Raw genomic sequence first — 25091 nt, 5'->3', positions numbered from 1 at the left:
AATTGAATACCAAACTATAACTCAATTATAACTCAGAAGTTCAAAGAATTGAGATTTAAGCAATTAGGCCATAAAATGACAAGAATGTACACAAATATTTTTAGATCCTAAAGGTCTAAGCATGACACTAAAAGCAGAACTTCCAAAGATAAATACATCGCAAAGAAAAACTTTGGAAGACTTACACTGGATAGAGCTCAAAACTTACAATTAACCTTGACGAGACTTTCCTTTCCAGCGCAGCATGTGAAGCCGGGCGGTTGCCATTTTGTCTTAACAACAAGCAAAAGGCTGAACAAATAGAAAATTCAACAACTCTTAGATTCATCAGAAAAGCCAGGTCTTGGGGCAAAACTGCTGCCAAAGACCGGAGAGAGAAACAGGCAAACAGAGACGACCACAACGCACAGATGCACAGGAAGCTTGCAGGACGCACACCGGCATGGGGAAACCTAGCTGACGCATAAGAACCGGAAGCCCATCACAGGAGGCCCTCACGTTTTTAAGTTCTGCTTCTTGGGGCTCTAGCACATTCTCATAGTGGATACAGGAGAAAAACCCCTTGGGAGTCAGGGAGGGGAGGGAAAGGGAGCCCCGTGAAATGTGCCAAGGCCCTCTGTCCTCACAAGGTCAGCTGTGTCAGGAGGAGCCACTTCACCAGAACTGAACCTGCGGGTCTGGCAGGGCCTCGCTGACCGAGAGCAAGGCCGATCCCCAGCGCCAGCCAGCAAGGGGCTCACAGGAGGGAAAGGTCACCTCCCACCTCCAGTCATTCCCAGCGTGCTGTCTATGTAGAAAGGAGAAAACTCACAGGAAGACTTGTGAGACTCACAGGTCAGAGTACAGGCAAAGACGGAGACCCAAAATGGGATACGCATCGCTCCTCTCCGCGACACTTTACTGGCACATGCACAGGCCCGCTGAGAGCAATTCCTTCCCCCCGTACGTCCTGTCCAGCTACCTGGAAAAACTTACAGGACAAAAAACAAAGTTTAAAGCGACAAAACAAACATCAAAACCCCACACGGGGCAAGGATGTTGGAATCTTATCAGACTGAGAATTTAAAATAACAGTGATTACCGGGTAAAGAGCTCTAGTGGATAAAGTAGACAGCATGCGAGAACACATGAGCAATGTTAGAGAAGGAAATCCGCAGACTGTAAGGAAATGCTAGACATCAGGGACGCTACGACCGAAGGGAAGAGTGTCTGGGAGACTGGACGCAGCTGAGGAAGCTGTCTCTGAGCTCCAGGGGATCTCAGCGGAAACCTTTAAAAGTGAAAAGCAAAATACAGGCCAGAATAAACGAGAACAGAATATCTAAGAACTACTCAGAAATATTTGCGTAAGTATATGCAACAGAAATCACAGGAAGATAGAAAAGAACAAAAGCAGTTATTTGAAACAAAAATGACTGAAATTTCCGCAAGTTAAAATTAAACACCAGACCACAGCACAGGAGGCTTAGAAAATGCAAAGCAAAGTGGATGCCAGAAAAACAGTATTCATATATAAAATCAAAGAAAGATAAAGAAAAACTTGAACCAGGTATGATGGGGTGTGCCTATAACTGCAGCACTGTGGGAGGCTGAGGTAGGAGAATTACAAATTTCAAGAACAACCTGGCCAATGTACCAAGACCCTGCATCAAAATAAAATAAATAAAGGTCTGAGGATGTAGCTCAGTGTGAAATATTTAAAGTGTTGAAAGAGAAGAAATATCTAGAATTCTGTACCCTAGGAAATTATCCTTAAAGCTAAAGGAGAAATACTTTTTATATAAAAATCAAGGGAATTTATTATTCAGTAGATTTGCCTTGTAAGAATGTGCAAAGAAGTTTTTCAGAGAAAAAGAAAATGAACTAGGTCTGAAACTCAGATGTGTATAAAGGGGAGCATCAGAGATAAGATGAAGAATACAACTTTTCTCTTCTTTCTTTTTTTTACCGTGCTGGGGAACCTCTTACCACTGAGCTAACCCCAACCAAAATTAAAACTTTTATTTTTCTTATTCTTTGTTGAACTAACAGATAACAGTGTTTTTAAAATAAAAATAGTAACAATGTATTTTGTTTTATTATGTAGGCTTATGTACAAGTGAAACCAAGGGTGGCAACGACACAAAGGAAGGGACAGAAGAATGAGAATTATTTTGGTCCTGTCAAGTACTCGCACTACACATAAAGCGGCATATAATTGAAAACAAACTTGGATTAGCTGTAAGTGTATACTGCAAACTCTGGGAAACCACTAAAAAGTAACAAAAGAAGTATAATTGGTGTGCCAAGAAAAGAGAAAAATGGAATCGTACAAAATGTTCCACTAAAACCACAAAGGACAGAAGTGTAGAAGATAAAAACAGGAACAAAGAACAAGAGCAACAAATCCAAATTGTAACAAATATTGTAGATATTAACCCAACTATACCAAAAACCACCTGAAATGTATGTAGTCTTGTTGAAAGAAAAGCAAATGGAACAGAATAGAGGCCAGAAATAGACCCACATAAATAGTCTACTGATCTCTAACAAAGGAGCAAAAATACTACCATGCAGAGAAGACAGTCTTTTCAACAAATGGTGTTAAATGGAAATCCATATGCAAAAGAGGAAGCAAGACACAGACTCTCACTTTCTCCAAATGGATCACAGACCTGATGTTAAAGGCAAAACGAAGAGTTACAGAAGCGACCCTGGAGAAGCACAGATGGCCTTGGGATGGGAGAGACGTCTTCCACCACAACAGGAGAGGCATGACCCTCCCAAGACAGAACTGGTAAGCTGGACTGCATTAATATTTAAAATTTTTCTGCACTGAGAAAGACAATGTCAAGAGATAAAAGACAAGCTGCAGAATGGGAGAAAAAAAATTGGAGACAAGGATAATATTTATATTGTTTACAAGAGTACTACAGCACCTAGCATAAAATCATAACTCCACATAACAATATTTGGGAGAATTTGCAAAAGATATATCTGATAAAGAACTCTTCTCTAAAATATACAAAGAATTCTTAAATCCCAACAATAAGAGAATGAATAATCCAATTAAAAAATGGGCCCAAGATTTTACAAGACACCTGACCAAAGAAGATACAGATAGCAAATAACATGAAACACTGATCTACTTACACATCATGAATGAAATGCAAAATAAAACAGCAGTGAGAATCACTCCTATTAGACTTGTCCAAACCAGGATGCTGACACCAAATGCTAGCAAGGACGCAGACAGGCAAAACTCTCTGTGGAGGAAGAGTTTGGTGGTTTTTTACACAACTAAACCTAACTCTTACAACCTAGCAATCAAATCTCTTGGCATTTACCAAAGTGAATTGAAAACCTATGTCCACACAACAACATACACCTAAGATGTTTACAGGACTTTATGCAAAACTGTCAAATTTGGAAGTAATCAAGATTTCCTCCAGAAAGTGAATGGATAAATAAATTAGCACACCTAGCCAATGGAATATTATTTAGCATTAAAAAGAAATAGTTATCAAGCCACAAAAAGACAAGGAGGGAACTTTAATGAATATTAACAAATGAAAAAAGCCAATTTGAGAAGGTTACACACTTACTCCAACTAGTATGTGACACTCTGGAAAATGAAGGACCACGACACAGTAAAAGGAGCACTGGTGCTAGGGTTCCAAAGGAGGGATAAACAGAGAGAGTATAATTTTATAATCGTGGGTATATGCTGTTACACATTTGTCCAAACCCACAGAGTTACAACACCAACAATAAACCCTACTGGAAAATATGTACTGTGGATTGTAATTGTTAGGGCTTGTATCTAGATGTCCCTCTAAAGTCTCATGTGGTCATAGGTGGGGCTTTTCAGAGGTGGCTGCATCTTCGGTGTGTGCTGCTGGGATGAAGGATGTGATGCTGGTATTGATTTATGATGTGATGATAGGATTAAGGCTGTCCCACTGTGGATGTGAGTGCTACCTGCCCTATTGGTGGGTAGCCTGGACAACAGGTAAGGGACAGAGAGAGGGTCCCTGCTTTTGCTTGTTGCTTCCTGCCTTCTGCCTACCATGAACTGTTTCTCCTCTGTGATGCCCCTCTACCATGCCACCCTGCCTTGGAGCCAGCCAACTACGAACTGAAACCTCCACAAACTTTGAGCCAAATAAACCTTTCCTCTTTTAACTCTAGGTGTCAGGTATTTTGTCTCAACAATGAGAAAAGTAAGACAAAAATGTTAGGTGGATGCAGGTTCATCAACTGTAACAAATACTACTCTGGTAGATAGTGTTGATAATGGGTAACATCTGCCCCTATAAAAGAAATCTCTGTACCTTCTACTCAATTTTGTTGTGAGTCTAAAGTCCCTTTAAAAAAAAAAAAAAAAAAAAAAAATCCTAGCTGGGTATAGTGTTGCATGCCTATAACCCCAGAACTCAGGAGGCTGACACAGGAAGATCACCGCAAGTTCAAGGCCAGCCTGGGCTACATAGCGAGTTCAAAACTGGCCTGAACTACATAGCAAGACCCTGATTCAAAAAAAAAAAAAACCTGCCATCTTACTATACAAAATTAATTACACAAAATTAATTTGAGATGGTTCACAGGCTCAAATATGAAAGAAAAAAATAATACTCTGAAAGAAGAAACCATAAGAAACTATCTTCATGACCTCGGGTGGGCAAAGATTTCATAAACAGGAGATAAAAAGCATTAAACATATAATTTGTAAAAACTGCCTACCATGAACTGTTTCTCCTCTGCGATGCTCCTCTGCCATGCTACCCTTTGTTAAAATAAAAAACTTTTAAACAAATACTATTAAGAGTTAAACTGACAAAGACAGATTGGGAGAAGATATCTTTAGTACATATATCTAACAAAGTACTTGCATACAGAATGTGTTTTTAAAAATATCTACAAATAAATAAGAAAAATGATCCAAATACAAGCAGACAAGAGATATGAGCATACAATTTACATAAAAAAGATATCCAAATGGCCAAGAGGCATGTGAAGATACTTGACATAAAAGATATTCACTGGAGAGACACAAAACAAAAATCACAGTGTACTATCACTAAGCAACAACCTGGGTAGCTAAAAAACAAAAACAGGGTTAGTGGGAATATAGAAAAACTGGCCGTTTCATATACTATGTGTGAAGGTTTCAATAGGTACAAATTACTTTGAAAAACTAGCTGGTATCATCTACTAAAGTGCAAGACATATATTTATCTTATACTAAAGCTAGATATAGATATAAATGATATAATTATAGAGAGATCTCCAATAGAAATGCACATATATAGGCACCAAAAAAATAAGAATGTCCATGAAAATCATTTGTGATAGTCAAAACTGTGGAACAATTCAAACGCCCATCAATAGTAAAAACACTAAATAACTCATGGCCCATACTACATAATAACAGAAATGAATGAAGCACTATTACTTGTAATATCTTAGAAGATGTTACAAACATCTTCAAACAATGTTTTTGTCAAAACGGCACTGAGCAAAAAAAAAAAAAAAAAATCAGACACTCAAGTACACATAAGAAATGATTTCACTGAAGTCTTCTACTTGGTATAGTTTTTCATATAAAAATAGTTACAAAAATGTAACTCCTCTTTGTAAGTACGCACACGCATTTACACACGTGTATAGTGTAGGAGGCGCACAGCAAAACAGGGAGTGTGCCGCACTTTCCTGCTGGCCCTGTTCTGACTGACAGCGCATTTTCAGCGCCCCAGTTTGCCCATGTGGGGTACAAAGGCTAAGAGGCGGGGGTGGGCCTTGGGACTTGTGCAAGTAAACAACCATCGGCCCAGCACAATCCTAAGGCCCAGACTGATAAGCAGCTTACTCGTGCTAATAAGGAATCGCCTGGGCACATATGGGACACCCAGAGGCACAGACCAACTCAGACGCCTCCGCTGAGGCAGCAGGGAGGAGAAGCACCGCAGACTGACCGCGTGATGCTGCTGCTGCATCCGCATGCCTCTGGTGTACTCAAGACCTCTGCCCCGGACAACCTGGGCAAGGAGCTCCTTTCTGTCCCCAGCTCAGCAGGAGGACACCATGCCAGGCCCTCTGCCTGGACAAGACCTGACCATCACAATGACTCTTTCCCCTTTCTCTGCTTTTCTATAACCTATACAGAATTGTGTGGGCTGTGACATGTGATTGGATGTTACAGGTGCTGGCCACAGTGATGCACACCTATAATCCCAGCACTCTGGAAGGCTGAGGCAGGAGGATTACAAATGCAAGCCCAACCAGGGCAACATAGTGACAGCCTGTCTCAAAGTAAAGTAAAAACTAAAAAAGGGCTAAGTGCGAAGGCCCTAAGTCGACTGCCCAATACCAAACAAAACGAGGAACACAGAACTTGTACTTGCCACGGTCACCACTCCAAGCGAAACCAGCTGTGCTCGGTGAAGTGAAACCCAGGAAGCTGACACAGTAGCTTGTGAGTCTCCTGATGGCCAATGAATTCTGACAGTGCAGACAGACACAGTGTGTGGGTTTGTTAACAGCACAGCCCGATCACGACAGCGCGGTGGTCACTTCTGAGTTGTGCTGTAGCTGAGTCATCTTATTTTCTTCGCTGTGGGAATATTTATCTTCTAAGTGATTTCTAGCAGATATGGTTACACACTTCTGCAAGCGGTAAGAGGAAATGCCTTTGATTTCTGCATTAAATCACCTCCGTGCTCTTGGCTCAAAGGCGAATATTCCTCATGTTCCTACGACGGTTCCCTCACCCTCCTTTCATCCTTCTCGTTCGTTCCATCACACAAAGGCCTCCACACAGAACACCATGCCGTCTCTCTTCTTGACACAGTAATTACAAACCAACTGGTAAACCAGGCTTCTTTTGCATCCTGCCTTGACCTTTACTTTGTTAGCTTTCTGGAAACTCGTGGCACCCCTGAACTGTACGTAATATACCAGGTGCCTGCGAGGGACTGAACCAACATCTTCATCAAATGCTTCCCAGTCTCTCTAAGCCTTTATCTTGAGAATGTTAACATTTTTCTTCCCTACAGCTCCTTTCTCAGTCTTCTTTAGGCACTTCCTAGGTAATTCTATCCACGCCCTTGCCTTCCACTACAATCTACTGCTAAAGACCTGACTTTCAAATCTACACAATTATAGTCCATCTTTACCCATACAAGCAGTTATCTACTAGACATCCGATTCCGCGATATAAACCTAATATGCAATACATTTATATTTCCCTAAAACGAGCTTACGTGTGGAGGAAATCTCATTACTAAGAAACTTCCTAGGACTAGAAGGAAATAACCAGCTTGCAGAGACTGGCTTCGGGTGCCACTGCTACACAGGTGAAGCACAGGAGTCTTCTGAATTCACCAGCGGCTAAAACCAGAATATTACATTAGCCAAAAAAGAGCAGGTAAAATGGTACTAAACTCAAGCTGGGGGGTGTTGATAACCTTGAGCAATCTCTACCTATGGAAAAGGGTCCCACAAGTGACATGAAGGTAAAGGCCCAAAGTAAAGCCTTGATAAAGGTGAGAATAAGAAACAAAAACTGCAGGACCAGATGAATGTCCTGCTGAATTTTATCAGACCTTTAAAACAGAACACCAAAGCTCCTCAAACTGTTCATGAAATAAAACAGAAGGAATACTTCCAAACTCACTCTGCAAAGCCAGTGTAAGGACACAGCAAGAAGAAAAAACAATAAACCAGTGGTGGTGAATCTATGGCGTATGCACTGCAGCAGGCTGTTTGTATTATCAAAAGCCCTAAACGGCGATAGGCCAATACCCTTGATAAACACCAAAACAAAAATCCTTAATAAAAACTTCCAAAGCAAATTCAACAATACATTAAAAAGATCACACACCACGATCACACTGGTCTCATTCCAGGGATGCAAGGATGGTTCAACATACACATATCAACACAAATAATACACCATATAAATAGAATCAAGGATAAAAATTATATGATTATCTCAACTAATGCAGAAAAAGCCTTCAACAAAATTCAACATCCCTTACATGACAAAAGCTTCATGAAGAAACCACATATGGAAAGATCTTACACCAACATAATAAAAGGCTATATATGACAAACCCAGAGCCAGCACCATACTCAAGGGGGGAAACATAAAGCATCTCCTCTAAAATCAAGACCAAAATCAAGAAAAGAATGTCGATACTCACCACTCCTGTACAATATTGTACTAGAAATTTTAGTCAGAGCAATTAGGCAAGAGAAAGGGAAAAAAACGTTATAAATAAGAAAGAAAGAGGTCCAATTATCTGTGATTGTGCATGATATGATCCTATACTTACAAGACTCTAAAAGCTCTACTAGACTCTTAGAGTTGATTTTTTAAAACTCAGCGAAGCAGCAGAATACAAAATCAACACACAAAACTCAGTAGCTTTCCTACATGCTAATAATGAACTTGAAACACAAACCAGGGAAGCAATCCCACTTGCAATAGCCTCAAAATTAAAATACCTAGGAATCAAGGATGAAAGACCTCTGCAGTGAAAAGAGAACACTGAAGAAAGAAATTGAAGACATGTTCACGGATTGGCAAGGTACTGGTCATATTGCCAATAGCAATCTACAGATTCAATGCAGTCCTCATCAAAATACCAATAACATTCTTCAAAGAACTAGAAAAAACAATCTGAAAATTCATACGTGAAAGACTCAGAATAGCAAAAGTAAGCCTGGGCAAAAAGAGCAATAATTGAAGGTCTGATGATACCCAACTTCAAAATACACCACAGAACCTCAATAACAAAAACAGCATGGAACCGGCATCAAAAGAGACATACAGACTAGCAGAACAGAACAGAGGAGAAAGAAAGAAACTGCCGCAGCTACAGCAATCTGATTCTTGAGAAAGGGACCAAAAACATGTTGGAGAAAAGGTAACCTCTTTATCAAATGGTGCTGGGAAAACTGGACATCTACATGAAGAAGACTGAAACCAGATCCCCATTTCTCATACTGTACAAAAATCAGCTCAAAATGGATCAAAGACCTAAGTATAAGGTATAAGTTATAGAAGTTATATATATATAACATATATATGTATAACTTGTATAATGTATAACATATAATATATATGTATAATGTATAACATATATAATATATAATATGTATAATGTATAACATATATATATATATATAACTTATACTTTATATAAGTTTTCAGGTGTGGTGGCACACGCCTGAATGAAACTTAGCCAGACGTGGTGACACACGCCTGTAATCCCAGCACTCGAGAGGCTGAAGCAGAAGGATCACTGTGAGCTCAAGGCCAGCCTGGATGGACCACACAGTGATACCATGTCTGAAAAATAAATAAACGAACATCTGAAACTTTGAAATTGCTAGAAGTAAGCACAGCAGAAACACTTAAAGCCAAAGGCACAGGCAAAGACTTCCTAAACAGGACTCCAAGAGCTAAGGAAATAACCACAAGAATGGACCAATGGGACTGTACCAACATAAAAATCTTCTCAGCAAGGGAAACAATTACCAGTAAAAAGACAGCCTACGGAATGAGAGAGAATCTTTGCCAGTCATTCTTCCAGAATGTGTGAGGAACTCAAAAAACTTAACTCAAAAATAATCCAATCAAAAATGGGCAAATAAACTGAATAGACATTTCCCAAAAGACAAAATACAAATAGCCAGTGAGTACATCCTTTGCTATCAGGGAAATACAAATCAAAACAACGCTGAGATTCCATCTCATCCCAGTGAAAAGGGCTATCATAATGAATGCAAAAGCAAACAGTGTTGCGGTGCACACCCGCAACCCCAGCACTCTCAGAGTCTGAGATACGAGGGCTCCAAGTTCAAGCCCAGCCCAGACAACTTAGTGACTTAATGAGACGCTGTCTCAAAATAAACAATAATAAAAGAGTTAGAGATGTAACTCAGTGCAAAGAGCCTAAATTCAATCCCTAGTACTGCAAAGAAATAAGCAAACAATAATAAATGCTGATAAGGATGCAGGAAAAAAAGGAACCCTTCCACGCTGTGGTGGGAATGTTAATCAGTAGAGCCACTACGGAAACCGGTATGAAGATTTCTCAAAAACTGTTCAAAAGAAAAGACCATCTACAATGGGGAAAGGGGGAAGGAAGAAAGGAAAAAAGGAAAAAATATATGCAGACACCAGATAGTTAAGATTGTTATACAGCTAGTTTCTCTTAGTTCACTAAAAAAAAAAAGGTTTCTGCTAATATTGTATAGACAAGGTATCATGCCTGTATCTTCTACTCTGAATAACTCCTAGGAAGACAACAATATGCTATGTATCAACTATTGTAACTGTCCTACTAACTTGTTTGGAAACTCAGTTTCATTGTTATGTTTGTCTTTTTTTTTTCCTCTCTCTCTCTCTAAAATAAAACTAAAAATAGAACTAACATAAGACTCTGCTATAACCACCCTTAGTATATACCTGAAGTAATTAAGGTCAACACATTATAGAGATATCTACAAACCCATGTTTACTGCAACACAATTCACAGTAGACAAGATACCCAGCCAGCCTAAATGCCCATCCCTGGATGAATAGATAAAGAAAATGTGGTATATATACATAATGGAGTATTATTCAGCCGTAAAGAAGAATAAAATTATGTTGTTTGGAGGACAATGGATGGAATTGGAGATCATCAAGCTAAGCTAGACTCAGAAAGGTTAAGTGTTGTATATTTTTCTACACATGTAAAATCTTAAAAAACACAGGATGACATAAAAGTAGCAAGGAAACTATTAGATGAGAGGAAGGGAATCAGGGGGAGGGATATACGAGGGATATGCATCTAAGAAACGGCTAAAATGGAACCCAGTACTTTGTAAAATTAATATGTACTAATATATACAGCAGATATCCAGACCGGCAAGATGGTGAAGGTTCGAGAACAGACTGGCACTGAAGATGGGAAATATGCCAAACAGGCTGCCAAGCAGAGGCGCCAGGGGGAACGAGGGAAACAGAGGGGCTCGACCTGAAACACAGGAGGAAGGCACGATGTTCTGCTGACTCGCGGGCACTGCAGAGTCCCAAACGGTCACTACTGTCCGTACTATGTTCTACATGTCTCTGCACTACGAAAGTCACAACGCTGCCAAGGGAAGCGGCCCTGCCACCTCCGGGTGCATCCAATTTTACCAGTGCTGACACACGACAAGCTGTACACACCGCAACTGAGAAGAGCGGGCGGCTGGGCCTCCCTCTCCGGTGTGTAGCCCGGGTAAGGCCCGAGATGGGGACAGAAACACAGCAATACCACATTCTCCTGCTGCTCCCTGCTGCTGGCCCCAAGCAGGAAACTGGGAAGATGGAAGATGACACTGTCTTAAAAATGAGCACCACAGGGGGGTTTAATAGCATGGGCAACGTTTGGCACGATGCTAAACAACAAAAAACTGAACCATGAAGGTAAACAGTACCTTCTCTAGTCGCAAAGAAGGATTATGTAGAAGCGCTTCAAGGGTCAATAGTTAGCATCTCAAGCTGGACTTAGAGGTAATTTCTTTCCTCATTACTTTGTGTTTCTCTCTACTTTCAAACATTTTCACAATCCACACATACTATTTTTATACTCAGAGATGAGAAGGTCAAACAGTAAATACTTGCTTTGTAAGTAGCAAATTGTGGGCCACATGTAAGCACTGGTCTTGTCAAGTATTAGGTAGAGAACTACCTAATTACCGTACACTCAGCCTCCCTAACATGGGAGCAATAATGAGGTGAGGTCAGAACACCCTAACATTGTACAAAGAGGACAGTGTTCGTTTCTGATATCCAACAACATGTACTGCAGGTAATTATGTTTGTCTTTTCCTTTTTAAATATGAGCTTTCAAGAATGGCAGTGCTACTGCTTCAACATGGACAGGATTAAGTGTTTCCGTTTCCTACAGGGTCTGGACTGGTATAATTGTGAGCCAGCAGAAACGCATATGGTCACACTGCTGATAAAGGTCTACTGCTGAAGGTAGGCAGTGTTTGTCTTGCACAAGGATTACTCTTTCTAAAAAAACTGGGAAGTAGCCGTGAGCCAGAAATAGCAGCTAACGCATTTTTCGCCCTGTTATCTTGACAGAATTGTTTTGGAGCCCCACATACTCAAGTACCAATATATTCTTCTCCTCATATTGCAAAGGAACATTTTGACAAAGATAAAGATCAGAAATGTAAATGCTGTGACTGCCAAGAGTCAAAAAACAAAATACTCTACCTTCTACTTCGGACAGCACTGGCATAAATAAGTAGATGGAAAATGTGGGGATAAATCAAATTTCCTTGTTTGTAAGATTCAAAAAATTCTCTCTCCTAATGCCCTTCCTTGCTCAGGTATACTAAACACCCAAGCAAGTAACAGAAGATAATAGTGTGGATGTTCTCATTAAGATATTTCATACAGCACTTCTACTTAAAAACTCAAATGATATCATATTTTGTTAATATTTTTATATCTAATAAATATAGCTATAACATACATGTTTACTCTTGAGTGCTAAAGGCAGTAAAACAATCCTATCTTGCTGGGTTTCTTTTTTTTTTGGAGACAGGGTCTCGCTCTGTAGCTCAGACTGGCCTTGAACTCACTACACAGCCCAGGCTGGCCTCAACCTCCCGGCAATCCTCTTGCCTCAGCTTCCTGTGTGCTGGGATTACAGGGATTATCAACTATTCTGAAGAAAATAACATCTTGAGTTAATTTAACCTTTTAAGAGTGGCTTCCAACCACAGACCTCTCTTAAATGGCAACATAAACAATAAAAGAATAAAAAGCATTAACTCTAATTACTACAAAACGCTTAGAAAACAATTGCCCTAAATTGTGAGCAAATAGTTTAAATGGCCCAAGGCAACTTTTCCACCTGGAGTTACAGGAAGGCAACAGTGAAGTTATGTTTAAAACGTCCTGAGTTTGACTGCTAGTAGCAAAAAAAAAACAACAAAAAAATGCTCCTGTGTTAGAAAATACTGTAGAACTCAACGTTACTACATTACTACCAATGAGACAACCCAGAGTACTTGGAGTGGAACATCCAAAGCCTAGTGACTTCAGGCTGAGAAGTCCTTTTGTGGAAAATTCTGGCCAAAGAAAAAAGCAGGCTATGAAGCTCTTCTGCTAATGCCTTCTTGGTACCCTCCACGCTCTGACTCCAAACCCACCCAAGACAACAGTCTCCGATGTGTCTCAGAGTGTCTGCGAGCTCCTGACACTGAGTCTCCACTAAACACTGACTCGGATGCTCTGTGTCTTCTGTCCCGGTAACCAGTGAAGAGGGTCAGCCGGAGGCAAAGCCCAAAGACAGGACAGCCTTCTACTTTTGTAATAATCCAAGACAATTGAGAAACAAAAGCGGTGTCTTTTTAGATTTTTTTTAAAAACAACACCACTGTTAAAAGAGCATGAAAAAAATTAAGTAGCTGAACAGCCAGAAAAATGCATACAACATAACACTAAGCTCTATTAAGTTTCCATTCATTCATTCTTTAAAAAAAAAAAAAATTATTAAAGCCATAAAACATGCTGTGCTAGACACTACAGAATTCAGGCATGCGCAAAGGATCCAACCTGGCAGAGGGCCTAGGATAAAACAGGAGGGAAAAAAGTCTTCATACATGGAAGACTCCGCATAACAGACATGCAGCACGGCAGCTGGAAACGGCCGCACACGGAGGGAGCGTGAAGCTGAGCGGGAGGCACACGGTTTCCACGGTGAAAGAATGGAAAGGAGAGGCCTTCCTCGGTAGGAGCAGAAGGCTCCCAAGGACACAGGAGAAAGTGGAAGCCCGCAGTGGGAGCGAAGCAGAGGCGGCAGGCCTGGACCGAAGCAGACACCACGCCTGGCCGCCAACACTGAGGCCGGGTGGGGTGGGTCTGGAACACCAGAGTCTGAGGGGCGCAAAGGACAGGAAGGGACGTCTTCTGGGACGGTGACGCCTGAATCCAGCTGTACACCTAACGCCTCCTGGGATGTTCAACATGCAGCCTGTCAGGCAACACCAGGCCCAGGAAACTGCCAGGTCTGCGAACACAGGTGCCTCTCTCTTTCTGTATGCATGAAGAGCAAATGGTATACAACAGGCACGGTGCTACAACCTGAGAGACTCACTGAAAGTAAACTCTTACTGAACTGGGTAAATGTACTAAATGTTCACATTCCTCAAAGGAGGAAGTCTTGAGCTGGGTGTGATGGCACACACAGGTAATCCCAGCACTTGTGAGGCTGAGGCAGGAGGATCACGTGAGCTTGAAGCCAGTCTGGATTAGGGAGTCCAAGCCCAGTCTGACTACATAATGAGGTCCTGTCTCCAAAAAAAAAAAAAAAAAAAAAAAGAAGTCTTAAAAAGCTAAAAGTTTTATTTAGTCTCTATTTTTAAAAAGGAAACAGGAGAAAACCCTTCTCCATTCTCTCTTCCTTTTTTTATGTATTGTTTAGCATACGCGCCGCCGAAGCGAGCACACACTCATTGCTAAGACATCGTAATTCTTACCTTTGCTGCTAAGGCCTTTAAACTGTCAAGAAATCTTTGCCAGAAATCCTTGAAGAGTGGGCGGTCAATTTTCTTCAGACTGTCTTTGGTGCTGGCATCCACACTGACATACAGCTGAGTAACTGGCTTCAGGTTTCTTGGTAATTAAACAGAAGAAAAGAAAATTATGCCTACCTAGGCTTTTCATGACATAGGATTCACAATCTGTAATCGATGTGGTGCGTAAACACTGCCTTGGGCTCCAAGGCTTCTACTTTGCCCGGAAGGCTGAAGTAATGACTGAATGAAGTGATACAGAGACTCCCTGGTTATTTATGTTAAATGACTGGACACCACCCCTAATAAATTGAAAACATTAATTACTTGAAATCAGTAACTTTTCCAACACTAGGTTTTAATGGAAAATAAACACAATTAGATCTAATTTTAGCATCACCTTGGCAGTTAGAGGAGCTCTTAGACCGAGCTTTTTTCCCCATAAACTCTGCTACCCAGACTTCTGCAGCTGAAACCTCGAGACTGTGCAGGTTCTGGAAGCAGAAGTAAGCCCGTGTGAGCAAGCAGTGACTCACAGGGAAGTTTTAAGCAAAGCTGGAATGGGACTCGGGACAGAACTGGCTGCTGGACATGCGTACTACTCTCTGCCTCCAACCACTGTCCATGAATATAGTCAGTCTGGACTCCTCTCAAATCCGTAACTGCACACTTAGCTATTACGTATTTTGCAAATTATGCTTTACATCTAGACTGCATGTTTTCCAAAGCTTCTCCCTGTCTTCTGTCTGTCAAGTGGATTTCATAAACACTTCTCTTCCATGAAGTTCGGACTAGAAGAAAGAAATCCCTTCTTAATAATCCTCGTACCAAATTCTCCCACAATTAATTTTCTACAATTCCTCCACAGTATTTCACATTTACCTCTAGAATGTTGCTTACATGTTATTTTTGTTTCTTTTTTTTTGGTTTTTGGTTTTTCTCCAGGACCAGGAATCGAACTCACGACCTTGTGCTTGCCAGGCAGGCGCTTTGCCGCTGAGCTAAATCCCCAGCCCTGTTATTTTTGTTTCAAATGCAATGCATTTTAAAAGACAGAAATAACTCACTTGCCACAAAATTCACCATTTTAAAGTGGTCTGTGTGCTTTTTACATCTATCAGTATCAACCTTATCAAGTGACATAAGACGCTGAAGGGCTGGCTTTGTATCCAGCCACATAGGCAGATACTTGAGGCTACTTTTTAGTGACTGTAGTTGACTTAGGCAGGCAAAACGTTTAAGGGAATGTAGGCCAAACAAGTATTTGCAATGATCTGGCTTAGTGACATACGAAAAGTAACAAGTGTCTAGACCCAAAGTTATTAAAAGTGAAGAAGCTCTGACCACAGGGAGGAGGGAGGTGACTACAACACAGGCGGATTCCGATTGTTTTAAACCCCTGCAATACTGATATGCAGGGGAAACCCCTACAAGTTCCGCAGTGTGTCACTGCCACGCAAGGCACTGATTACTGAGCATGTAAAACAACCGCATCTGTACGCGCAGCCTCTGTCTCATCGCTCCCTGGCTGGAGGCCTCTTCAGTAAGGGACAAGCGATGCTATTTTAACTCGTACCCGAAAAGGTTGCCTGCGTGCTTCCTGCGCGCTGTCACCATCGGATATTTGCAGGACGTTGGCATACGGCTTCCTGTGCAAAATGGGAAGGGCTCGACCTCTTCACTATGCCTCCGTAACTACTTAAGATGATGGATACTAAAGCCCATAGGCCGCTCTTCTTGTACAAACTACTGTTACTTTTACAAAAAGAAAGCCCTGGATGTGACAGCACTATAAAGGAACTGTAATCAATACTAAATGCCTGAGAGCTTGCAATCAAGGAAGTCTATAGCTCTTCTGCCAGGGAGCAGAGAAAGGATGGAAAAGAGGAAAGGTCCCTAGAATTTTAGAGTTCATTTCTGAGGCGCTGTGCAGCAGAAATGGGGTCTTGAAGGGGGTCTTCCTAAGCCTTGGGGGTCTCATTTCCTCTTAGTCCTGGCCCCCATGCACCAGGCCTGGCAACGAGGCTCCCAGCTCAGTCATCCACCTGTCTGTACGGAGACCGCACCACTTTAGTTTCTAAAAGGCAAGAGAATGTTGTATCATTAAAGCCACCATAATAATCCCTGTGTTGGGGTTGGGGATTTAGCTCAGCAGCAAAAGCACCTGCCTGGCAAGCGCAAGGTCGTGAGTTCGGTTCCCGGTACCGGAGGAAAAAAAAAAAAAATCCCTGTGTCTGCGAAGCTCACATCTCTGCTAATAACAATTAAAAAGGACAACACTTGGGACACAGAACCTTAACCCCAACCCCCAGTAAAAGCGGTCAATAACTCTTGATGTGATTATTACAATGACCTTTCATCTTAATTTTAAATCTGAGTCAAGAATGATCCTATGGGGCAGGGGATATAGCTCAGCGGCACAAGCACCTGCCTGCAAGCACAAGGTCATAAGTTTGATTCCTGGTACCAAAAAACAGAATGATCCTATGTAGAAATGCACCAACTATTGAACATAAAAAATCCGTTTCCATCTTTTCCTTTCTATGGACATTATTAAATGTCATTCTACCCTGCAAGGAATATAGCTTGGTAGGTAGAATGAGGCTTAACAATATCTACAGAAAGGAAAAAGGAGAGAGATTTTATGTTTGTAAGAAATCCAAGTAAATAGGAAGTTTGATTCTCCCATTAAGACAAAAAATAACCAGAGTGGTCCAAACATCCAGTGTTATTAGAACTCAAATCTCTACGGCAATCTGGGGCTGTCAGAGCGGGCCAAATAACTAAGCAGAGAAGGATGGAGGAGGAGAAGAGCACTAGCATTCGCTAGGGCCAACATGACGCCCTGCGCACACCGGGCCACCTGCTTCATCCTCCTCCTCAGATCCCTGAATCCACACAGAAAAACCAGGCAGCTGCCGCTTAGGCCCATTTTCAAGATGAAGCTGAGGTTAAGGAGCTAGGCAGCTTGTACACGATTCCATGCAGAATTACTGCCAACACGAGGCCCAAGTCTCCCAGAAGCTCCACGGCCCACCTTCCTGACCCTGCACAAAATTCAAAACATGGGTCGGTATTCTAATCCCTGCAGAAAGGTGATAGATACCCAAAATCCCAAAACGGCACTGGCCAGGACACACTTCTTTGTTCTTCTTCAGGCCCCAAGATAAGCTCACCGCCTCCTTTCTTCACACGCACGCCAACCCCGTCCAATCCAACCCCACCACAATGCCTTGCGCATCTTCCTCCCTTGTGTCTCCCTCTCCTCACTATTAGCTAATCCGCCTCTATCTAAGCCAACACACCCGCCCGTCCTTTGAGGGTCTCTGCAGTCTTAGCAGCCCTCCCGCGCCAGCAATGAAGGCTTGTTTTACCTGCCTCTGTCTCATGCTCTACCTGCTGCCAAACCTAACAGAAGGTAACGGTATCAAACTCCGAGAGGACACAGGTAACTCATGAAATGCGGAGTATGACCACTATCCTAAAAGAAGCCCAAACTAAGAGCCTTCAGGAAGAAATGCTGAACTCGGCTTCTTTCCACAAGCTACGTTCTCATCCCACCCACGCCAACACAGGCTCGGCCTGCCACACGCAGGCTCAGGAGGGACGAGACACGGACGAGCCTCCCAGGAGGTGCCAGCGCCGTGGCTACGCTGGGTAGAGTGCGGCGGGAAAATCTAAGAAGGTGATTTCTGAGAATTAAGGAAGATCTAACTGTAAGGTAAAAGCCCTACTGACCTCTGGAGGACAGTGCTCTGCGGAAGGGAATGAGATCACTTCTCAGATAACCAAAGGAGAAGCACAGGCAAAGGCGCAGAGCTGTGAGCTCCAGGGTAAAGGAATCCCCCGCCACGCCCAAGGCTCTCACACAGGACATGGGACTAGCCATCGCCTGTGGCCAGGTTCCAGCGCCCACAGCAGTCAGCCTGGGCTGACTCAAGCTCGAAACAGCCTAGTGGAGCATGGTGGCGCACACCTGCAATCCCAGCGCTCAGACGGCTGGGGCAGGAGCATCGCTGCGAATCTGAATGCAGCCTGGGCTACATGGTTCAAGGCCAACCTGAATTACATAACAAGACCCCGTCTCACAAAAAAAAAAAATCTAAGCAGCCAGTGACACAGGCGGTCAGTGCTGAAGCAAGTTAACTGGCTTCCGGCTGGGAAATCACTTAACGCAGTGGCACACTGCTCTGTTCTGCACCTGGCTTTTCTCCTACACTTCTCACCAGTCCAACAAACCTACTCTCCCAAAATCCAAATCCTCCAAGAAAACGTTTTATTCTGTTTGAAGCCAAACTTAACAGAAGCAAAATCAGACTTACTGTGGGGCCTTTTTGATTCCTAATTTTTCCATTTGTGTGAATAAGCTTGTTTTGTTGCAGAACTAATTATACGTGTGGCACAGGGTGCTACATAAAATGCACTGTATGCACTGTACTGCCTTTCTGAAATCTGGAAACAAGCCCAGCATGGTGGCGCACATCTGTAATTACAGCACTCTGGAGGCTGAGACAGGAGGATCGCTGTGAGTTCAAGGACAGCATGGACTACGTAGTGAGCTCAAAGCCAGCTTCAACAACATAGGGAGAGCGTGTCTCAGAAAATAAACCAAAAAAAAAAAAAAAAAAAAAAAAAAAAAAAAAAGACATCTGGAAAGACTGGGGTGCGAAGGATAAGATACTGGATAAAAACCTCTTAAAAATTATCCCCTATCAAGACACAAAACAGCTTTTTTGTTTTTACATGTATTTTTATAACTGCAAGAGACGACTGGCATGAATGTACTTTGTGATTTCTCTTTGGTGCATGTTTATTTAACCCTGTGTTACTGGATGACTCATCATTCTCAGGCTTTTCTTTGGTTCTCTGGAAACACTTGGGTTCTTGGAACACATTTTAAAATAGTTGAAGTCTTTGTCTATTAAGTCCAATCTCATCACCCTCAGGGCCAGATTCCATCAGCCTTTTCCTTGTCTGTGTGTAGGTCAGACGCTCTTGCTTTTTTGTATGTTTGTAATTTTCTCTTCATAAAAACTGGACATTTTTAAACATTTCAAGTTATACTACAAGGCAAGTCTGGCAATGCGATGTCTCTCAGCACTGTTTACATTTAGATCTCCCAGAGCCTCATGTGTTCGGATGTGGGGCTTTGGAAGGTGAACAGTTCACGGGGCCCTGGAGCTAACTCACTACTAGGAAGGGGTCACTGGGGGTGACCTGGAAGGGCGCACCTCCCTGCCCCGCTCCTCCCTTCTCTCTCTGCTTCCTGGCCGCCACGATGTGAGCTGTCTCCTCCGCCAGACCCTTTCACGGTGCTGTCCTGCCTTTGGGCCTGATGATTACGGACTGAAACTTCTGACACTGTGAACCAAAAGCAACCTCTCCGTTAAGTTACCGGCGTCGGGAGTTGTGTCCCCAGCAATGAGAAAGTGACACACAGCACAGAAGACTTTCTGGTTTGTCTGTTTTGCTTTTTGTTTGCTGCTGTCTTCGCTGCTGCTGAGCTAACTCTGTATGCTTTGCTGTATTTGGCCACTAAAGGCTGTTTACTCACTCAGTGGTCAGCTGATGATCACAGAGATAGCCTTAAATGCCACCACAGTAAATCTGGCCGCCTCTGTCGAGGGCTGAGTGTGTCGGGCCTCCGCACTCCCCGGGAGCTCGCGCCTCTGCTTTAGCTCCTCCCGCCGTGTGCTCAGGGCATGCAGGAACAGCACAGGGCCTCTCAATTCTTCACGGCAGCCTACAGCCCCGCCACATGGGTGCTCTTCTAGATTCCCAGGAGTGTGGTGGGGATCTTCAAGGTGCCTATGGGGACTGGCTTTTCTTTTTTTTAAAAAAAAAATTTTTTTAATTTTGATCAGGTTTTTCTTTGCCCTGGTTATTGCCACCCCAGGCAGCTGTGAAGTAAAGCAATTAAGTAATTGTTTATGAGTAATTCCCCCGACAAGGGCGTTTTGAGCCAGTCACACCTAAGTGATTCCGAGTAAGGCGAACCGCCATGGCTGCCGGGCTGCCGGGTTTACCGTGCCTCTGTGACATTCGTTTCCGAGGCTACTCCACAGCTGGGGAAGTTGCAATGGGATAGGTGCAAGAGCCGGAGGCTCGCTGTTCTTACTGAGATGCAGTCATTTTTCTTGAATAAGTGCTCCTCAGATTGTTGAATGCCTTTAATTTTCACAGTTTAAAAGAAAAAATGGGTTCTCTTTTGGCCCACTGGCAAGTGTTCCATTGGTTCACAGACACAAGAGAAGACTACAAAGGCAGGCTCCGGGGTGATGGGTCTCGATCTGTGGCTCCTACACCCACAGATCCAACCCAGCTTAGATACAAAGAAATTTGTACTGAAATGCACAGGGTTTTTTCCTTGTCGTTATTCCCTAAACAATATAGTATAGCGATTATTTACACAGTATTTACACTTTCTTAGGTACGTTAAGTAACATAGGGATAATTTAAGGTACATGAAAGAATGTGGGTTATATGCAAATATGCCATTTTATGAAGGAGACAAGCATCCATAGATTTTTAGTATCTGTAGGAGGTCCTGGAAACAATTCCCCAAAGACTCCAAGAGACAACTGTATTTTAGCTTAACATGTCCACTACACACAAAATAGGCTGCTGGATCAGAGAGCATTTAGAATCTATCTTCATTTCAGTGTAGCTGTTTAGAGTGACTTCTTTTGAACTCATACATCCAACAAAACTTTATTTTCTTTAAATCCATCCATCTCTTCATTTACTAAACATCTAGTATGTGAAGGCACACGATTTATAGAGGTCTCTCTAACAGATACGGTGAGTGCCTTAAAAAAAAAAACAAAAGAAAGCCAAACACAAAGCAAGTAAAAGAACAAAAATACAAATGGAAGCAGTGAAAGAATGAAGCTCACAGATAGCTTCGGTGAAAAAATGCTCAAGGTCAATGTACCCCGGAATACAATCAGACAGGGCAGGGGTATGGGAAGTGAAATGGGAATTGTGCCATGATTAAATGTCAGACGCCGTGCTGTCTTCTTATAATAAACCTGTGAACAGCCAGAAAGCTTCAAATTTAGTGTTTACAAGAACAACAACCAAAAAAACTACAATATTTTAAATGTCAACTTAAAACAATAAAAATAGGCCTGAGAGTGTAGATAGCTCAGTGGTTGCCTAGCCTGTGTGAAGCCTCAGGTTCTATCCACAGCACCACAAAAACATAAAAAATAAAGTAGATAAGAAAACTAGGACAAAATGAAAGTAACAGTGAACTAAAGATGATGCTAACAGTCAGTCTACAAATGCCTATAAAATTGACCCTACGCCCTCAAAGAGGAAGACACTAAAAGAACTCAAATGCCTATAGATAAGAACTGACTGGTTCTCTGGGGTTCCTTGTAAGGAAAAAACTTTACAGTGTTGTGGAATTTCTTGTTAGTTTGTTTGTTCGTTTGGGTACTTTTTGAGACAGGGTCTCACTATGTAGTTCAGGTTGGCCTCAAAGTCATGGCGATCCTCCTGCTTCAGCCTCCTGTGTGCTAGGATACAGGCCTGCACCACCACCATGCCCAGCTAGTCAGCCACTAGAAGATGAAACACACAAGAAGATTCTCTTCTTACTCAAAGGAATGCACTTGCCTTGTTTTTCTTGGACCATGTAGTACTCTGTGTATATCTTTCGTTGTTCCTCTTTTGTTAGAAATGGTGGCAGAAGTTTCTCTTCTGTGAGAAAATCCACAGTACAATTTCTCTGACAAGTGGCAGATGACACTCAGCTTCAGGGCTGAGGCGACAGGAAGACTGTGACGGGCACGGCGGACTGAAAAGCACAGGCTCCAGGGAAAAATAAGTAGCGCTGGGCTCTGCATGATTCTTGCCAGATCATCCTTTTTTCAAAAGCCAAAAGCTATGCAAAACCTCTTGATTTTAAATGTTGGCTCAAAATGAAAAAACAAAAAAGCTTTTAAACATGTTGCAGAAAAAAAAGAACTTACTTCCTATCCACTGCCAGCTTGAGACCTCTGGCCTTGAGGATTAAATGGATTGCATACCTCTGGGGCAACCGTACAACTCTAATGTTTTTTCTAATTAACTGCCTGAAAATCTGGACCCCAACAGGTTCAAGGCTACACCTCTTGCTCCGTGCAGTCCCTGGAGCCATGTGTAACTGCCTACACAGCCAGAAACCCCTTTTCCCCTGGGTGCCTGTTCCCTCGCCCTATAGCTGTGAGTGCCCAGCGCACCAGGGTGATTCGCTTGGACCAACGGGAAATGAGCAAACGTGGTGTAAGCAGAGACTGAAAGACATTTGTGCTCTGGGCTTGCTCCCTCCTGCTCTCTCTGAACGCCGCCAACATTGAACAAAGTTCAGAGAACCCTGCCGGAGGGCAAGAGGCCACAGGAATCCAGATGCTGGGAGTCCCAGCAAAGCCCATCCTGAGCCAGCCACCCCAGGGGACCCGCCAGCTGACGGCACACCTGAACAACCAGCAGAGGCGGGCCAGATCCAAAGATCCAACTGATACGCAGAATTACAAGCTAAATAAATGATAGTTAGTTTGAGCCATGCAGCCAGAGGTTAAGCCAAAGACAGCTGATATGTGCTAAAATGTCTCGTTCCTATGAAGAGATCACTATCAAAACACTTGTTGTGGTTCATCTAAGAGGACTTTTTCTCAGGAGAGTGACCTTTCTCTTGTCCGATCGCCAACATCATCTTGTGCCCTCTTCCCACCTGCTTTAACCTGTCCTGGTCACACGCACAAAGCGACTGCAACAGCTTCATTGCTTTCCAGCGCAAGGAGCAGCCAGGAGGGATTTGCATAACGCTGGCTCTCTCAGGACCCCTTGCCAGGAAGACTCCCTGCAGGGAGAGAATGGTCGGCCAGGAGCATCGAGCCTTGGACCCAAGGCTGAGGGAGGCTGAGCCCTCCTGAACAGGACTCTGAAAAGGCCGCCAGGCGGAATGCCTGCATGAGGGTCATGAGAAGACCAAGTGGCAAAGCCAAGAAGTGCCTCAAAAGATGACAGAGTGTGGGCAGAATTGTAAAAAAAAAAGTTTCTTAATTTTAAAAAATAAAAAGCACAGTAAGCCACCTAACCACCAGGAAGCAGGATGAAATGCTTTAAACGTGGCTGCAAGAGGTTCACCTAGCAGCTGAACTGAACGGGCTGACCTCCTATGAACAACGGCACCGTGAGCGGCAGGGCAAACTCCCGGTTCCCAACCTCTGCGCGACGTTCATCTACAGCCCGTTTTTCTTCGAAAGAAAGATATCAAAGGCAACTGCTATGTGGTCCTTACTAATTAAAAGACACAATGCTATCTCCACCTAGAGAACTATTTTTCTATTTTCTCTTGGGCCATGGAAAGAGTCCTTAGTTCAGGACAGAGTTAGGAATGGGAAGCGTGATCGAAAATATAGTGATACAGTGATATAAATATCGTGGTACTTAAATATTTGTTTAAATTACTACAGTAAAAGACACATTGCCATGAATCCCCCCAAAAATACTCCCTCTGGCTTTGAACACACTCGTCCCATAGTCCTTGCTACCTTCTAAAGCAGTGCTGGAAGTTCGCTTTTGTGTCTTTACAAGCTATGATCAAAAATTCGGTGATGCTGCTGCTGAGTGCCACCAGAAAAAGATGGATTTGTAAAAACAGTGCGGTGTGTCTTCACCCACCTTACTCCCCAGCTGTGTCACCGAAAGCATGAAGCCATACATTTTGATCACCCCGTGTTTTTTCCTGAGCCCAGGAAAGAATTTAAAAACCATGCAACCTAACTTCTATAACTAATCTCTAAACCATTAAATCAGGACCTTCAATGACCTTTAAAGATCCAAAAATGGGCTGGTGGCATAACTCAGTTGTAGAATGTTTGCCTACCATCCTTAGGGCCAGCACTACCAACACAAAAAACAAAACAAAAAAAAAAAAACCAAACTTCCCTTCTTTCCTATATTATCCCTCAAAGAAGTAATCCTTCCACTTTTAAAATTCTGTGTTCAGCACCTGAGAAATTTTCCCCTGATCATGTCCACCTGAGCAGCGCTCCGAGTCACCCCATCTTACCCCCGACCGGCTCCTTCCCTACACAACTCCTGCTCGGTGTGGGTCCCTCTAGTCTAGTTCGGCACGGCGAGGATTCCCACCGTAATCATTCAGCCCTGCTCTGTGACAGACTCAGAGGCACACAAGCTTTTGCCAATCTTATCTATTAAGCCTCAACTGTGCCTTTTTTTAGATTCCTCATTCTGTCTTGCTTCCAACTCATAGCTCTTACTGAAACAAACACAATGATCTCCTGTCCACATTCCTGCTTCCTGTGTGTCCCATTCTGTACCATGCTAGCAGCTTCATATGCAAGAACCAAGCTTTCTAAAGAACAGCAATGGACTGGGCATGGTAGTACATGTCTGTAATGCCAGCACTAGGGAGGCTGAGGCAGGAGGATTGCCCTGAGTTCAAGGCCAGCCTGAATTACAGAGCAACACCCTGTCTCAACAAGAAAGAGAGAGATGACAGGGAGAGGGGAGAGGGGAGAGGG

General features: G+C 42.8%; 1 protein-coding gene across 5 annotated transcripts in view; it reads right to left on the bottom strand.

Moving 5' to 3' along the window:
• The window catches only part of LOC102009579 (S-adenosyl-L-methionine-dependent tRNA 4-demethylwyosine synthase), a 178054-nt gene that overhangs the window by 69097 nt on the left and 83866 nt on the right, over positions 1 to 25091 (bottom strand). For all 5 annotated transcript variants that reach the window (XM_013520568.1, XM_013520571.1, XM_013520570.1 and 2 more), the window contains one exon: positions 14518 to 14653. In XM_013520568.1, coding sequence (XP_013376022.1) covers positions 14518 to 14653 — 136 coding nt within the window. The remainder of the gene's footprint in view (positions 1 to 14517; positions 14654 to 25091) is intronic.

The sequence above is a fragment of the Chinchilla lanigera genome, unplaced genomic scaffold (genome assembly GCF_000276665.1).
Source record: "Chinchilla lanigera isolate Chin_1 unplaced genomic scaffold, ChiLan1.0 scaffold00055, whole genome shotgun sequence".
NCBI classification, from domain to species: domain Eukaryota; kingdom Metazoa; phylum Chordata; class Mammalia; order Rodentia; family Chinchillidae; genus Chinchilla; species Chinchilla lanigera.
The sequence above is the reverse complement of the archived record's forward strand: the minus strand, read 5'-3'. Positions and strand labels throughout refer to the sequence as shown.